Source organism: Solanum pennellii, chromosome 10 (assembly GCF_001406875.1).
Source record: "Solanum pennellii chromosome 10, SPENNV200".
NCBI classification, from domain to species: domain Eukaryota; kingdom Viridiplantae; phylum Streptophyta; class Magnoliopsida; order Solanales; family Solanaceae; genus Solanum; species Solanum pennellii.
In genome coordinates, this window is record NC_028646.1 from 79593213 (window position 1) to 79605938 (window position 12726).

General features: G+C 27.2%; 2 protein-coding genes across 2 annotated transcripts; one reads left to right on the top strand and one right to left on the bottom strand.

The window, feature by feature from the left end:
* Positions 1–6: 6 nt before the first annotated feature.
* On the bottom strand, positions 7–1233 carry LOC107002041. The gene is made up of 2 exons (XM_015199968.2): positions 816–1233; positions 7–173 (listed from the first exon to the last, which is right to left on the bottom strand). Exons 1-2 carry the CDS (start codon positions 940–942, stop codon positions 10–12), a joined length of 291 nt encoding a protein of 96 aa, XP_015055454.1. The 5' UTR covers positions 943–1233; the 3' UTR covers positions 7–9.
* A 4182-nt stretch (positions 1234–5415) lies between these two features.
* On the top strand, positions 5416–6745 carry LOC107001746. The gene is made up of 2 exons (XM_015199719.2): positions 5416–6128; positions 6534–6745. The coding sequence occupies exon 1, from the start codon at positions 5608–5610 to the stop codon at positions 6124–6126; it is 519 nt and encodes a 172-aa protein (XP_015055205.1). The 5' UTR covers positions 5416–5607; the 3' UTR covers positions 6127–6128; positions 6534–6745.
* The last annotated feature ends 5981 nt before the right edge of the window (positions 6746–12726 follow it).

The following is a 12726-nucleotide window of genomic DNA, read 5'->3' on the forward strand; positions in this document are numbered from 1 at the left end:
TAGTTATTTTTATAACCTTCTAAGGTTTTTATTATTGAGAATTCCTTTGTAAAGAACTTGCCTATTCAAAGGCATAGATTCTAAACTCTCATCATTAAATTTATCTTTGTTTTGAGACCCCAATTCCACAACTTTATTAGAAAACATAACCTTCTTCTTTGCTTGATTTTTATCTGGTCATACAAATTTTAAAAAAAAAAATCATCAAAATTAACATGAATAATCATCCATATTAGTCAGAGGTTGCAAAAAGTTTCATATTTCATAAAATTTATAATATATTTATTTGAATCGATGATCTATCAGAAATAGTCACCCTTCTTAAACCTCACTTATATAATTATATTTCAAAAAAAATAAGGACTACGGTTCTAGCGGTTAAGGGCAGTTATATTAAAAGAGAAATAGATGATAAAAAATTTATTTTTTAAAAAATTACAAAGTCAAATAAGAAAAAAAAAATTTAACAACTTCCAATAAATTTGAGAAGTTTGTCCTCCATTGGGTTTAATCTTAACACGTACTAAAATCTCCCTATTTTACGCTACAACACTATTTAGAATATATTTTTTTAAAAAAAATAACTTTCATCAAATATATACTCATAAGGAAATACATAATTTAATTTTTCGATAAAGGAAGATTCAGATAATTGAATAAACCCCTTCTGCTTTTCTAATTTCACTTTTAAACTTTTAACGATAAAAGTAAATATGAGATTTTTAAATTGATTCATGAGACTATATGCAAAAAATAACGTTATAAATCGATCCAAACTATAACATACGATAAAATCGAACAATTAGAAAAATTACCAATTTGTAGTTCCAATTTGTTGATGAAATCAGAAAGAAGATGTTGATGCACTTTCATAGCAAGAAGAACAACACTTCCAGAAACTGCAAAAACAGCCATAAATGCACTTCCCAATGAATTCTCCATTTTCCTCTTCCAAAAAATAAAAAAAATAATTATGCAATTTTAAATATTTTGAGGGGAAAAAATTAAAGGAAATTTTCTTGAAAAATTATGAATAAAAACATTTTATTATTGATGATAATATGTAAGAAATTCATGGAATTATGATATAGAAGAATGGAACAGTTAAGTTGTTGTATTTAAAGGGAAAAAATTTATTTGGAAATGGGAAAATGAATTGTCAACTGTTTTTATTTTTTATTTTTAGATTTTTCTAAATTTATTCTGCAGTTTCTATCGAATGCCATCAGCACATATATATGGTGGCATTTGACTTTTTGTTAACACCAAACAATAAAATAGAAAATTTTATGGATTTTGAATCTATTTTTATCACCTAAAATTTAGTTTTATCCTAGAAAGATACATCCAAAGATATTTATATATTCAAATATTTTATTTTTTTAGAAGGTCATATTCATTTTTTACTTTTTACTTTTTTATGTAAAAAAAGTCATGAAAATATTTTCATCTGCTATTTTAGATTAAGGGTGTATTGATACAAAGAGAAAATATTTTTTAGAAAAATAAATGGGGTTTTTTAATTTATTTTTTTGTGTTTGGTGTGTATGTCTAAAAATATTATCTTAAAATTATATTAATTTAAATTATAATAATAGTTAAATACTATGAGAAATAGAGGTCGGATATAGTGGAGGCGTGGGATTGAGGTGGGGTGGTGGGAATGGGCTATGTGGGGGTAGGCAGTAGCGGAGTGAGGAATTTATCGAAGGATGTGTAATTTATTTATTTTTTTGTTTTAAGGGTGAGATTATATCATATTTTATCAAAAAAAATTTCTTCTGTCGTTCTAATGTGAAATATGTCTAAAATATTCGTAACATGCATTATTTTTACTAACTATTGTTAATATGTTAGTCCTTTCTGTTCGAACCGCTCTTATCGACTCGCCCTCTAGGTCCTATTTGTTTTTTATTTTAAAGTCTTATTTTAGGGAAACGAGGGAAGCAACTCATTTTTCTCTCTTTACCTATCCATTTTATTCTCCCTTTGACCTCAATTAATTGAAATTAATCATTACTCATTATTATAAATATAGGTATAACAACCTACTCAGAGTTGTGACGAGATGATTGAAATATTTTATCTTGAATAAGTGATTTCGGGTTCGATTAGATTGCCCTCAACCAATTGTGTAACTTTCCCTTCTAAAATATACCTAAAACTAGTGGTGGATAATTACTTTCTATTACTCATGTTAATTATTACTCAATTAATTTCATTTTATATGACTCGTTTTTTTTTTAGTCAGTTTCATAAGAATTAACTTTAAAATATTTATTTCATCCTTAATGAAATGATTTATAGTTAAACAAATATCTTTCACTTATTTTAGATTACAAGTTTCAAAAATCTTTTTTTTTTTTAAAAATAATTTAAATTAATGTCAAGTTAAACTATGTCATACAAAATTCAGACAAAAAATAATTCTCTTTTGTTTTTTCCAGTTCGTCTGTGTCAATGAAGTTTATATATTTATAAATTACTTAAAAAGTATTGTAAATCACAATAATTGACAATTGAAAATATTTAAAAAGATTTATAAAAAATTTTCAATTAAAAATAAACTTGTTTAAATTTTAAAATTCAAAATATGTCACATAAATTGAAAAAATGGAGGGCGTACCTTATCATAATTAAGATGAATTTTCCTTAATTACATTAGGTCAATGTTGTACCAAATTATGCACTACCTATATCTAACATCAAACTTTTGCTAACCAAAAATTAAATTTTAGTTCACGAAGTTTTGTCCCTAATATAAATTATAGAAAAAAGATAAGTATACCTTTGAACTGCTATATATGACATGCAGATATCCTTTATCATATTTTTGAGATATTCGTCTTGATGTCGTCTAAAAACTAGAACGTATATGTCTTTCACTCTAACGAAAGACTAAATAAGGACGCATGACACAATCTTTATCATCGAACCGAGTTCGAATTTATGGATGAAATTATAACACGTATATATCCGTTCGTATAAAGGGTACATATACGCTTTAGTTATTTGAATGGGATAGGCATTAATGTCTCAAAAATATAACGAAAGATATCTACAGACAATTTACAATAATTAGGAGATAGATTTATCCTTTTTTCCTTTTAATTATAATATTGGATATTAGGTATTGTGTAATCTCCAAATTATACACTTGTCTTGTACTTATTCTATTAACTCCCTATCACGTACCATTGTCCCCTAACCTCAAGGGTCCCCCAACCACCATTTTATATTAAAAACAAAATTACGCTCCCCTCGAAAAATAAGAGATCGGAATATATCGAGTTATCATATTGAAATTAAAAATTTTACTAATACAAGTTTAATATAGTATAAGATTTGATATATAAACAAAGAGAGAATATTATAATTTTGATTAAACGGAATTAATATTATTATATGAGAATATTAAGACAAATAGACAATATATGTAGAGGCAGATCTACATAGAGTTCGTCGGATGCTCAAGCATCCATTAACCTCGTCTCGATATATATATAGAGAGAGAGAGAGAATGAAGAGGTATTTGTATAAAAGTAACATAGAGCACCCAATGAACAAATGATCTGATTGTTGGTTCTTGAGGAGTGCGTAACGCTCTTTTAGTATTATTGACCCCGGATCCGGTATGGAGATTAATAGGTATCAGGGGCGTAGCTACCCTTTGGATAGGTTACCTTTCGTCAGAAAATTACATTGCATTTATAAGAAAAATAATAATTTAAATGGTTAAATAAAGCATTTTGGACACCCTGAAAATAATAAAAATTTTCTAGTTTAGTGGTTTCAGTCGTTCAACTCTTACTAAGTTCTCTGCAACTTGCCCGTTTCGATTCCAGTTAAATGACTTTGATTTTTTTTCTTTCATTAAAAATTTAAAAGAATTATTTAGTTTAAATTTAATAATAAAATTCTATTTATTTATTCCATTAAGCTACTAAAATTGAAAATACTTTATATAAATTCTCTTTTAATATAACTCGTGTGATTCAATTATTTATTTTTCATTTCTCGTTGTTAGTCATCAGAGGTTTGTGAAATGTTGAAGCATAAAAGTGAATTCACTCTAAACTGAAATATCTCTCTTTTTCTTTGTTTTTTCACTTCCTATCAGATAAACGTGAACACTAAAGCTAAATATTATGTAGTTTGATTTTTAAAAAATTTGGTACAGTTTAGTTAAAAAAAATTAATCATTAATGTTATATAGTTTTAACAAAATTTAAGTACACCCATTCTTTAAATTATTTTTATGAGCTATGAAATTTTTGTTCACCCTACGTACAATTTCTGCCTATGCTACTGACAGGTATTTATATAAAATTAACATAGAGCACCTAATAAACAAATAATTTAACTAATTTGTTGGATTTTGAATCGATATATAAAGCCCTTTTAGTATTATTGAGTCCGAATTTAAATCTCACGGATACATGCATAGTAGCAGCAACAATATTTACGTTATAGTGGCAAATAATAAGGTTTCCTAGGCTTGCTAAATTATTATATTAGTACTACCATCAGATATATAAAATAGTATTATATAAATACTACAAATTGCATTATATATGATGTCATTTTGTATCTAACAAAGGATTGGCCAATATTAGCTATTTGGTCATAGATTTTAAGGTTTAAAATTGGATTCTAATTTAAATTTGTGTTGGATCATATATTTTACTTGAAAAAGAAAATTAAAATCGTAATTGGAAGTCCAAAAAATTCAAAAACAAGGTTATGAGAGCTAATTCTTGAAAACTTCAAAAATATTTGAAGAAAATTGTTCTGTCAATAAATTTATACATGAAGTAAATTTTCAAAATTTATGATTAACGCTAGTTAAGACTTTAGATAATTTTACATGTACTAAATGTTAACATGATATCATTTCTCAAAAAGTTGAAGTCTTAATTCTTTGTCATAAATGTAGATATAAGTCGAGGTTAAACTAACTATAACTATTGATTTATCATATCACAAAATACAGAACAAACTTGATCCATAAATAATTAAAAGACGATCCATTATAAGTTTTATAATCAAATATTTATAAACAACGTAAAAAATTTATCAATACCCATTATATAAAAAATAAGCTAGTTATACCGCATTTTAAAATATTTCAACATGTTATAAAGTTATTATATTTATTTAATAATTACAATTTTAAATTACGCGTGATATCTATATCGATAAAGATAATCTATATTTCCTAAAATTTATCGAGATACGTATAAATTGACTCGGACTTAAAAAAAAAAAAACCTTTTTCTATTTATTCCCTTTGTTCCCTACTTCCCCGCACCCTTATACGACAAACCTTATTTTTCTCTTTTCCACTATATTTTTACACATTCAAAATCACCATTAATTTATTTTATTGGATATATTAAATCAGCAAATTCATCAAAAAACATTTATAATTCACATAAAAAAAATTAATTCTCCAGCTATTTTCGGAGAGGGGTAATTTTTTTCCATTTTGAAGATCCAATAAATCTTCTTCCCCCACTCCGAAAATATCATCATCCTTATGAAATCGAATTTTTTCGAAAAAAATTAAAATTAAAAATTTTAAAAATAAAAAATTAAAATTAGGGCATGACGAGACCAATAATCATACCTTCGCCTCCGTTACTGTCTCTGGATAAACGGCAGCCGCTATTATCGAGTAACGATTCATCGCGCGGCGTCGTACGCGGTAGCAGCAGCAGCGGCGGCGGCGGGAGTGTTGTTCGGAGAGCGCGATTAGCGGAGGTCGCCGGCGGTACGACGGCGGAATGTGCGGCGGTGGCGTGTTGTTGTCCTTGCGGGATAGCGAATTTGTTGGTTCTAGCGGTGTATAAGGTTCCGGCTGGACTTTGTAGAAAGGCTTTGAGGAAAAATCGCCGGGATCGGTTGATGAAAAAGGGGCTTTTGCCGGCGACGGGAAGTGGACATTGTAGCTGTGATGAAATGGAGCTTCATGCTTACCAGATTTCTAGTCCGATTGCGATGGTCGGCGCCGGCGCCGGAAACCTAGCAACCGATAAGGATGCTTTGGAGCTGGAGAAGGAAATGTGGGATAAGTTTTACGGTACTGGGTTCTGGAGAAGCCCATCTCAACGAAGTGAAATGTAACGGTAATTTATACGCATCTCAATTAATTTATAAAATACGTTAATTCTATATATTAAAAATCAAAATTAGACTTTCAATTTATCATAATAATAATAAATAGTGTTAAATAGTCACTCGTCACGCAATTATCGAACTAAATTTATGATGAATCTCGAAAAACAAAGTGAAAACGCAACATTCTTTATCCTTTACTAAGAAATCTTTCGTAAATTCATATCAATTCCTCTTCGTAGCTCGTAAAATGAATTAATTTCATAAATTCAATAATATTTGGTATTTCAACATACTCGTCAAGAAATTTTAGGTAATCTTTTTTATTTATAAGTACTGTTTATCTTGTAAAATTAATCGAGGTGTAATTTCTAATTATCATGATTATAATCAATTGTGTATGTTGTAATTTTCAGGCTTGGGATGAATTAATGTGTATAGGTGGTTGAATGAAGAAGAGGGAGAAATTGTTCTATTTTCTTTCTTTTTTAATATTTTAAACTCTCTTTGTAATTAAAAACTCTTTTAAACTCTTGTATCCACCAAGCAATCTTTGTATTATATTCTTCAATTTCTTTGTCATATTTTCATTTCAAGAATCAAAATCAAGTATATTGTTCATTTCCAATTTTGTTTTGCTTTTTTGAAATATTTTGTTCCATGGGGTGTTTGGCTATGTAAATAAACATTAAAAGATTACTTTTTATGTTAAATTTTCACATTAGAGTTGTGTTTGATCATATTTTTTACGATAAGTATAATTCTCATGGTTAAGCAGATCTTAAATTTTCGATTAGTCGTGAATCTTCTTGAAGGAAAGAAGTACCTTTGGAAGTACAAGCAAGAATGGTTCATGATTACGATCCGTTCGTATTGTAAGGTATTGAGTTAATTTTACAAAGTACATAATGATAATCAATAAACTAAAGAAGATGAGAATGACATCAACTTGTCAAGTAATTAATTTCCCTGAATTTATAAAATTTAAATCTTGTTAGTATTACTATTGAAATTTAAGACGATTTGAAGAAAGAGGATTACATTATGGAATAAAGGAGAAAAACGTATTTTGTTTTGCTAAATTATATAGTATTTGAAATTTACCGGTTCAATTTATATATGCACAAAAGACTGCTCCTATTTACAGTACATAGTGATTATTGAGTGTGACTTCATAAGTGGAGTTTGGAAAGAATGATATATGTACATAGAGTACGGAGCCTAAAGGGTACAAAATATTAACAAAAATTTCAAAACAGTATATAAAATTTTATATTAACCAAAACGGCAAAATCGCTGCATCAACAGCGATTTACTTCCCCGGAAAAAGCAAAACCGCTGCCGAGGCAGCGATTTTGCAAAATGTGAATTTTTTTTTTTAAAAAAATGGGGAAGTCGCTGCCTGGGCAGCGACTTCCGCATTTTAAAAAAAAATTTCTTTTTTTAAAAATCGCTGCCTAGGCAGCGACTTTTTTTAAAAATAAATTAAAATCGCTGCCTAGGTAGCGATTTCATTTTTTTTAAAAAAAAATTCACATTTTGCAAAATCGCTGCCTCGGCAGCGGTTTTGCTTTTTCCGGGGAAGTAAATCGCTGTTGATGCAGCGATTTTGCCGTTTTGGTTAATATAAAATTTTATATACCGTTTTGGAATTTTTATTAATATTTTGTACCCTTTAGGCTCCGTACTCTATGTACATAAACCTTATTCCTATTTTGTGCGAGATAAAGAAATTGTTTGGGGAAAAAGAATAAGTATTCCCTTAGATTATGACCGAAATTTCAGATACATACCTTAACTAAACTAAAGTTCTATTAGCCTCTTCAACTTATTTTTTTTGTAATTTTATACACCTTTAGTCTTACGTGGCACACCCCGTAACTCCATGCAATTGAGATCCGTGGGAGATACTTGGATGTCACGTTAGCCAAAAAGGTGTACGAAATTACAAAAAAAAAGAGTTCAAGAGAATAATAAAACTTTAGTTTAGTTAAAGTATGTCTTTGAAATTTCATTTATAGTCTAGAGGGATACTTGTACATTTCCCAATATTTGTGATAAACCTTCAGCTTAAAATTTTGCCCATTGTTGAAATAATGTTTTAAATTCAAATTCTAATGAAATTTGAAAATCTTTAAGACAAAAAAATATTGAATTTTTAAATAAAATGATAAAATAATTTCGAAAGTAAAAATAAATAATATATATGGTCAACAAGACCTAATTAAGACTTAAGAGAGTTAAATCATTTCATCTCACTCCTTTTATAGTTTTTTTCCTTTTAATAAAACAACCACTATGTTTGGTGTGGTAGTAAATGTGTAATCATAACTCTTTGAGTACAAAAGCAACACCTTGCTTTCAACTAACATAATATAATTTTATTTATTCATTGATTATACGACGAATAATAATTATCATCTTTAACTACAACTTACTAACCATCATTATTATCATTCACTTATTATAATCAGTTATTACTAGCGCAATTCACCAGTCATCGTCACCATATTATATATCACCAATCACTTTGATGTCAGCCATGCTTCTACCTATTCTTATACTAAATGGTCCATATCCTCCAAATTAAAGAAAACTCCAAAAAAGATCTAATGCTTTAAACCTATCCTTTTCATTAGAAAAATGATAAATGACAAAATATAATTAAATCTAGTAAACCTATGAAGATAAAATACTGTTCTTTTCCACTTAAAAAAAAAGTACAATAATTGTATTTGAGGGTCCAAACCTGTTGTTTGTCATTGGTGTAAATTACTTGGTATTCATCAGTCCCTATCAATACTTGCACATATTGCAACTCCAGGTGACTCTCAGAATCTATTAACTTTTACTAAGATTTTTTTGCCCCACCCCCACCCCAAAAAGAAAAAAATCCCACTTGAGATTGGACACCACCAACTCGACTCTATATTGAACTAATTTAAATTCACGTCAAGTAAAAATCTATCAAAGGATAAACATATACTTTCTACTATCGGTTCAAACTTGATATGTACTTTTAATTAAGGCAGTAATACATAAACATGATCCTTAACTTGATTTCAGCAGATAAATACGTTCTCCAACTTTTTTAGTGTACACAAGTAGACACTTAAAATTGTATAAAATTAAACAAGTAAACACACGTGTTCTACATGACATAATACACGTAGGACGTCATGTAAGACACAAAATTGCAATGTCGGGTGCCATATAGGATGAATGTGTCTATTTGTTCAACTTTATACAAGTTTAAGTGCCTACTTGTGTACACCCAAAGTTAAAGGTCATAATTGTTAACTGACGTCAAGCTAACAGTCATGTTTATGTATTATCATGATAGGAAGGAGGTAAAGGAGCATGCATTATGGCCTATGGGGTTTGAATGAATTTTCTGTCGAATTTCCGTGGATAGAAAATTATAATGTATATTAAAACGGATTTAGAGTATTACCTGAAGTTTATGTGAACTCAACAAGTTTATTTTTAAATTGCAGTATTCATATTAAAATAATCTATCAAATATTTATAAAAACTTGATTATAAATTCAGTTATTATTATAATATATTAGTTATTGTTATAGAAATTTACAAAATTTTAAATTTTGAATCCGTCTTTAAATATAAACTAGATGAATAATTTTGTATGTGGTATATAATAAATGAATACCAAAATTTATATAACATCATTGAACACACTCATTACTGAAACTAATTATTAATTCTATCTGTATTCCAATGGCTTTAATCAACAAGTGTTCATTTCAACTCATTAATCACATAGATGTACTTACAAAAGGACTTGGAAATGACATTACAATGGACTGGGGCCCGAGGGTGGGGTCAGTGCCAGAGTTAAAAAATTTTTTGAAGGGTGTCCAAAAATAACAACTTATTATATTTAAGGGTGTCCAAAATAGATTATTTAATCATTTCGTATATCATTTTACTTGTATGAATGCTAATTTTTTTTCGACGAAGAATGTCCAATTGAACACCCCTAACAGTATGTGGCTAGGCCACTGGGTGGGGCTCGGAGATAGGGTGATTTGGTACTGATCGTATAATAATCTCAAGATAAATTATAAAAATTATTATATTTTATATTTAGTTAAGAGTATCGGTTAATCCTTGAATTATTTATATTATTACGATTGAATATGAGATATTATGTCCATACGATTATATTACTATGTTTATCTTGTTTGATGTTTCTCATAACTAACAACCTCATAAAATATTACGTATCTAAATAAGATATTTGTTAAAAAAATAAATAAAATTGAAAAATACATATCATTTAATCAAAGTTAAGCAATAAAAAATTATATACCTGATTTTTTTTTGGGTTTGAAATAAAATAAAATATTTTAAAAAAATTGTATGTATATCATTAAAAGTTGGAATTGATCAATTATCTTCATAGGTGTAGATTTTCTCAAAGAATGTGGATTTTCTTCTGATATTTATGTAGTTAATTTGCTCTATTTTAAACTTATTCATCAAACTATTTCCTTTTGAATAAAAAGCCCATTAGAGGGCCCAATATATATGTGGGTAATTCAGTGTGAAACAGATTTTTATAGGCCAACTTTGAGGCTCATGACCTGTAGAGGTATACTTTTTAGAGAAATTTTCAGAAATAGTAAACAAAATAGACTTAATAAAACACTATAAATATAGTTTCGATTATTATGTTCCATAGTTATAATTTTTTTGCTATGAAAGTAGCGGCTGTATATTTTTATCATTTTGTATATTTCGCTTGTGACAAATAGGGTAAGTATATAAAATTATGTATTTATATATTTAATAAAATTTCAGAACTTTGTATATATATTTTTCACTTATCAATATACAAACAAGGTAATTCATCATTAATTCATAAATCGAATATAAATAGATATAATAAATATATATACAAAATTCTGAATTTGTACAATTCAAAATCGAATTTTTTAAATTCTAAATTTATACAAATCGCAAATCATACTAATCAGGCGAATGAAACAAATTAGGCTAAAAACAAGATATGATAAAACTATATGTGTGAATTAGAATTTCCCTAAACAATAGTTATATCATTTAATATGGTTTAAACTTTAAATTTGCTACTCTGCACAATTTTTCTTATTTTTAATTCCATCTGTTATTTAATTTTTATTTTTTATTACTTGTGTATTCAACACATAAATCTCAATGAATGAAAAATCAACACTTACCGATTAAAAGATAACTTTTTTTTATTTCATTTCATATAATGATAAGAACAGCGAAATGAAAAATATTGAAATCATAGATATGATGAGCAAGACCTAATTGGTCAAACATTGAAAGTTGATGAATAATTTTACTTCCTCCTCTGAAGGAGTCAAATCACGACTAAACTTTACTTTGAGAAAGTAAGAAAATGTGAAGTAGAATATTGATACCACGAGCGTATTTATAATGTTAAAAAGCTACATTATTGGTAAAAATAAAGTCATGTACAATAAAAATAGTAGAATATCTTGAATTCCTTTTTACTTGTTTTAAGTTGTGAAAAAAATTATAATTTAGTGCATTTTCACGTCTAGATCCTTTGTATAAATTATTTGGCCCTAAATCTTTTAGCTTCATATTTTTAATTAATTGGTCAACTTTCTTCAATTAAATATATAGGAAAATAAGTTTTTTTAAAAGTCAAAATATTTTAGAAATTATTTTGACTTTTATTTTGTCGTTTTAAGCAAAATATTCTAATAGATATTATATATATTTAACATATAATTATAAGTAATAATTATGTCAGTCTTACTAATTTGAAAAATCAATTTATATTCAAAACAAAAAATATTTTTTTAAAATCATTTTAACTTTTATTTTATCGTTTTAAGCAAAATATTCTAATAGATATTATATATATTTAACATGCAATTATAAGTAATAATTATGTCAGTCTTACTAATTTGAAAAATCAATTTATATTCAAAACAAAAAATATTTTTTGAAAATCATTTTAACTTTTATTTTATCGTTTTAAGCAAAATATTCTAATAGATATTATATATATTTAACATGCAATTATAAGTAATAATTACGTCAGTCTTACCAATTTGAAAAATCAATTTATATTCAAAACTATTGTTTCATCTTGACAAATTAATGTCATTCACTACTTAATTACTGATAAGTTCATTATTGTGAATGATCAGTTATCTTGTTGAGTCAAGAAATTTAACTCAACACAAGGACGAATTTAAATGCTAAAAATGGAACATGTGATGCTTACGTAAAATAGATTTTTTAGGTGTATATTTTTTTATAATTAGTATATTATTATCTAATCGCACGCGTACTACAAGAAAGCTAATGAATTTAATTGTTCGAGTTTTTGCGATATTTATCTAAAGGACTAAGGTATAAATTCATTTTTAATATAAATTTTCCTTCTTTCTTTTAGGGGTACACTTATATAATAAATTTCTTTAATCCACCTTTAAATTTATAGATTGACACAAAAGAAACATATTATCTCCATCAAAATATTTTCTTTTCGATGGAAAGCCCATTAGAAGGCCTAATATATATATATATATATATATATATATATATATATGGGGTGTGTGT

What these genes read in the sequence shown, in the direction of transcription:
- LOC107002041 (XM_015199968.2), bottom strand. Translation starts at nt 942, where the DNA reads ATGGAGAATTCATTGGGAAGTGCATTTATGGCTGTTTTTGCAGTTTCT. An exon ending in CAAATTGGAACTACAAATTG is followed by an intron (nt 174 to 815) that starts GTAATTTTTCTA and finishes TTGTATGACCAG; the next exon opens with ATAAAAATCAAGCAAAGAAG.
- LOC107001746 (XM_015199719.2), top strand. Translation starts at nt 5,608, where the DNA reads ATGACGAGACCAATAATCATACCTTCGCCTCCGTTACTGTCTCTGGAT.